We start from the raw sequence: 5,760 nt of genomic DNA, 5'->3' as shown, positions 1-5,760 counted from the left end.
TATACAGAGGCAAAAAGAGGCATTACTAATTTAACAACATGGCTCTCCACTTCAATTTCATATTTGGAACACAGCCATGTCATGCATTATACCCAAGATCAATAAACACATTATACATTCATAACATTCTGTAAACAAATGTCTTCATATTAGTAGCATGCATAAGTGCTGAGAGTAAACCTTTAACCCATTCCAAGTTCATGCCCCTATAACCTGTTAAATTTGTTATTTTTTTACTCATCTTAAAATAAGAGGCTTCCTTCCATTCTACGGTATTGCAGCCCATATTACTCACTTTTGAAGTGGCGTTGAGGACATGCGATAGTTGGTGGTGATGGTGTTGGTCAGTGGAGGTGGAGCTTGAAGAGCAGACGCTCTTAGGGGGGGAGGGTGACCCCGCCGAGGGAGACCCCGCCTGAACCCCGCATGCAAACAAAAGTAGAGTGTCAGACGCTAAGCTATGCAGCTGTAATATTATCAGATCTCTCTCAGTGTGTATAGAATACCTTGGAAATACTCAAGTGCTTGAAATGTTTGTTCTTGAGGAGGATAAATTATCTATTAATTTGCATAAAAACTGAAATATATCTAGCAAGGTTCACACACATTTGAAAATGGCATTATATTGCAGACTGCAAATAAAGAGCTACACTACTGTACTGTACTTAATATGTATTGATGTATGGTAACATTACAAGTATGTTTCCCAAATTTCCTTTAATGTACCTGTACACAATCATATGTAAAATAAAAATACAAAATAAAATAATAAAATTAATAAAAATACTGTACATGAATTTAAATACTGATAATTACAACTAAAATGCAGTTTAAAATTAATATTGTTTTATTTTATTATAAGTTTACGTATGATTGTGTGAAGAAAATATTATTATGATAAAATGACTATTGGGCCACCTTGTATTTGCAAAGGCATATACAAAGTCTGCATATACCAGCAAGTGAAGTTTTTTCCAGCAATTATATTCGTAAAAGCAACATTCATATCGTCATTTTTATTTTCAATGACTGCTCATTTTCTAAAAATTCAACATTGCCTACCAAACTTCATCTGATCATACATCCTATAGTCAAAAGAAATAGGCAGTTCATTTCAAAATGGAATGTAACCTCATTTGGCTATCCTCCTATTGTCTATGTTACATCATATGTTAAATATGAAATTATGCTAAAAAGTTAATGAGAGAGTCAGAGGGAGAGTGTTAGTAAATCAATTAATCTGCCAGAGAGACATACAGAAATTAGCTAACTTACACAACCAAAATAGCACAACATGCAAAAGAAACATTGCGAGTGTAAATGTTTGTGTCTTTCACAGCAGTCAAAAGGAAGTAGGCAGGTGTTCAAGCTACCTCAGGTTGCTTTGGTCAGAACTAACCTGCTACTTAATTCAATACACACTTCTGTTAAAACTAATGGTTAGATAATTAGTAAACAAACTCTTTTAAATCTTTTATTACAAATAGCAAAATGCCGGGTGTGAACCTTCCTTAATATCAACACCAATTTTATTTAAGAAAATTGTCATATACCATATTATATGGTGTATGACCATATATAAAATATTATATTTTCTAATATGACAAACACCATATTAGAAAACAAAATCAAAATAAATCTGATAATGCTACACAAAGATAAGCTCAAGAAGACTGGCATAGCTCAAGTAATATAATAAAGATATCAACTTGAAAGAAAATGAAGCATACGTATATGATTATGCTTGAAACTAAGTAAATGCTTAGCTAAATGAGAGATGAGCATCATTTAAAATGCTGATTAAATTTTGAAGACTGAGTACAGTATTAGTTTTCTAAAAATAGTAAGAAAGTAAGTTTTAGTAAATACTTAAGTAAACATTATTTATATTTATATATAAATACGTTATTTATATTTATATTTTCATTTACAAAATGAAATTATTTTGTATATAGTATTCTGCCACTTACGCCTTTTGCAATTGCTTCTGAAGATAGGTAAAGATATACACAAAACACACTAGGATTTTTACATTTCTGTTGCCTTTATGGTTATCTCATCATATTTTTTAAGAAATATTTTGTTTAATTTGGGATTCACACACACACACTTGTATTCAGCACATATGTACTGTAATACAGTATAAAACTTTATAAACAGTTTACCTAATTACAGTTAGCGTTAGTAAAATCACTACAGTATTAACAGGTTGACTGTTAGTATGACAAGTTTTTCATCTCAGGCATGATGCATAACACAAAGTGTGTACAGAGAATAAGGAATAAGTATACAATATTAGGTACCCCATGCACATTCATCATTTACTCACCGACTCATGCCCAAGTTTGGAATTGAGAGAGCTCGATTTTGATTCTGAATTTAGACTCTCATGAGAAGCCATCTGCACGTGAGGTGGGGTTCCCGGTGGGGAACTACCGTTACTACTGCTGCTGCCGCTATTGCTGCTGCTGCTGCTGCCGCTATTATTGCTGCGACTGCTGCTGCTACTGCCACTTTTATTGCTGCGACTGCTGCAGCTGCTGCTGCTCGTCCCACTGGTGCTGCTACTGCTACTTATACTGCCACCCTCACTAATGCTTTTAATCTTGCCTTTCTTTTCAATTCCCACGCCAGAGAACATAACCCTATAGAAGAATACAACACTGTAATACATATTTGACATCCTCTACAGCATAACACTCTTCGAAGTACAGAAACTCATACAAAATAAATACTGTAGGAACAAAAACTCACTTCATGAAAGATTACAATTGTTTCTGCTATACTGTATTCAAATTAAGCAGTTAAATTATAATTTGTATTATAATGTTAATACCTACAGTATGTATTGGTCTGTATTTATATCTGTGGTTCATTACATTAATTTATCTTCAAAATGATGCATGTTCATATGATGACAGGCTGACAGAGATTAATCCTCTATCACAGGTGTGCTATGTCTACATTATGTCAGTTATACTGAGAGTTAATGCCACTGAAACCAGCATTACTCTGTACTGGAATTTAATTAACAACACAAAACTCAAAGATCAATAAAGAAACATACACGAATTGTACGGTAGTGTGTACTAACAAAAATATTATACATATATACTGTATATATAATTTTGTTCTTATATACTGTATTATGGCAATAAAGTATTGTATAAGTAGTACCTTTATTCATCTCTGGCTTAATTCTAACATTAACACACAAATACGTCAATATATAAAAGGAACATTTTTCAGAATGTATTCAGTTTGGTCAAGGTAATTCTCTCACTATTAGATCTAATTCACTCTGTCAACACCAGTTCATCCTCAAAAAGTTAACCCCCTCTCAGTAACTTGATAACAAATAATAATTTAAAATGCAGTCTGATTTTAGATCATTATTCCTGAACAAGCCTAATATTTATATACAGTATTTACACGTACCAAGGTATAGAGAAACATCACAAATAGGGAGTATTTACTTAGCCCTATTGTATATAGCCATATTCTTCACAGGTTCATTAATCTTATCACTATTGTATATAACCTTATTCTTCACAGGTTCATTAATCTAATTTCACACTGTATTAACATTATGTAAAATCACTATATGTTAAAGAAAACATCCATCATGTTTTGTAGATGTAACAGTAGTATTCCAGAGAATAACAGTAATTCCACTGCTCATAATAATGCTTCTATATACTGATACTGTATATACTTTAGTTTTTTTTTACAGTTTAGCTATTTTTTATTACATTTGCTTACCTACAAGAGAAAACCTAACTGTGCTTCACAGGATTTAACAACTGAGGCACTGTGGAGCTGTAAGTTACATAATAATTTATAGTTAAAAAAAAAAAAAAAACTTAAGAAAAGTGTAAAAACCACACAGCCTAGTTACTTCAGTTAGTATCATAGTAGAGTAACTACTGTATATACTATTTATTTTCTATCAACTATTGGTTAGAGATTTGCAGTCTTATCATAAAGTCGGTGATGTGTAAGTGTATGTGTAACTTTGATATATTATATTCTGATTATGTCTTACCTAACCTTGCATACCTGTACATTATTTCTTTGTTAGATACAATATACAGTACTGTGTATTGTTTGAACCAATAATTTTCACTACCATAACTTTGTCCTTCCAGCCTGGATCAAAATTGCTCACTGAAGGATTCTGTGGAAATGTGGCCAGGAAATACCCCTATTCCACCTTGATAATGATTGTGAAAGGTGTGTACAGCAAATTATAATAGTACTGTAATGGTAATTTTTGGTACTAATTTCAATGCTTACCTTTATTTTATTTAACATCTTTCCCACTTGTAATTATATAACTAATATAGTAGGTTACAGTACTGTAGCTAGATTTATGTAGGTTAGTAAGATTTTTATTAATACAAACAATACAAATAAGACTAAAATTCTCCCAAAACTAAAACAGACTGAACAATGTTGGCATGAACATAACATCTGCATCTTTAAAATTAAGAGAAAAATATTCTGTAACAAAGTAATTTTGAAAATTGATATTGTTCATAATTTTAATCAAATACATTGATATTTAAATTACATATATACAGCAAAAGTTTGGAGCATCATTTCTTTAACATTTTGATGCAATGTATTGGTTATGTTCAGTCCATAGCTTTACCCAGTGACTAAATTACTAAATAAACAGCTTCAGATTATAAGGCAAATAAATATTTACAGTATTTAAGTTTGCCTTTCATGAAATGATACGAAAACAATCATGGGCACACACTGCAGCAAATGGATTCTAATACTCTGGAGAAAGCACGCCATTCCTCAGCTTTAGGGAAGTACTGTATTATGAGGAGGAAGCTGTAGAGCAAACACCAAATACCAGAAATGTAATAATAGATGTGCAAAATTGTTCACAATGAACACCAATATATGTGCAACCTCGAGACTAAGTTCACCCCAAGGAGATAGTTTCACTTTGTCTTGTACTCCAAGGTGCACATCAGGGCCCCAGGAACTTCTCAAATTAATATCCATGTCAGTCACCCCTTTAAACATACCTAACCTAAACTAACCTACACCAACTATTCTAACCTAAACCTAATGAAACCTTACATAATAGTTGACAAATTTTTCATTTATATATACTGTGTGGGAGGTGTGTGAGGGCTTAGAGTGAACTTTGAGTCAGTTTGTGCATCCTAGAGCAAGAGGAGCGAGTGCTCCAGCGTGCACATCAGTCAAGTGCTCCTCCACCCACATCCCGCCCACACTAAACACCATCACCCCCGCTATTGAACTGTGAACATATATCAAGGCATCCAACTGGTGGGAGTGGTGGTAGCAAGGGGAGGGTGCTTGCATTACTTGTGAGTGAGCGAGGGCAGCAGCAGCACTAGTGTTATGAGGGAGATTGTGAAGCAGTTGACACTTCCGTCCCGCTTTGGTGGTCTTCCGTCACAGTGTAAACAATGGAGGCCCCGGCAGCGGCGGCCGCCCGCAGGAACACTCCCTCGGGCACACCCTCTCCTGCCCTCCTCACACTCACTAACTCATACTCGCCTCCTTATATTCAATCTACTGTGGACAAAGAAAACGATTTCGGTTCAATCTGAAGCTTTACTCGCTTGATTTGGTAATGTGCCTTCATTGGCTGGCGAATTATCACCAACATTAATTTGTCCGTTGTTATTATTTTTTCTAGAGAAACAAATATTTTAAACTAAAATAAAAAATATATATATTAGTATATATATAAATCATTTCCTTGGGACG

General features: G+C 33.7%; 1 protein-coding gene across 1 annotated transcript in view; it reads right to left on the bottom strand.

Moving 5' to 3' along the window:
* The window catches only part of LOC138359850 (phosphatidylinositol-3,5-bisphosphate 3-phosphatase MTMR2-like), a 38,389-nt gene that overhangs the window by 27,868 nt on the left and 4,761 nt on the right, over window positions 1-5,760 (bottom strand). Inside the window, 2 exon segments of the mRNA XM_069319561.1 lie at window positions 296-415; window positions 2,330-2,645. Of these exon segments, the coding sequence (XP_069175662.1) occupies window positions 296-415; window positions 2,330-2,645 (436 nt within the window).

This window comes from Procambarus clarkii, chromosome 93 (assembly GCF_040958095.1).
Source record: "Procambarus clarkii isolate CNS0578487 chromosome 93, FALCON_Pclarkii_2.0, whole genome shotgun sequence".
NCBI lineage: Eukaryota > Metazoa > Arthropoda > Malacostraca > Decapoda > Cambaridae > Procambarus > Procambarus clarkii.
The sequence above is the reverse complement of the archived record's forward strand: the minus strand, read 5'-3'. Positions and strand labels throughout refer to the sequence as shown.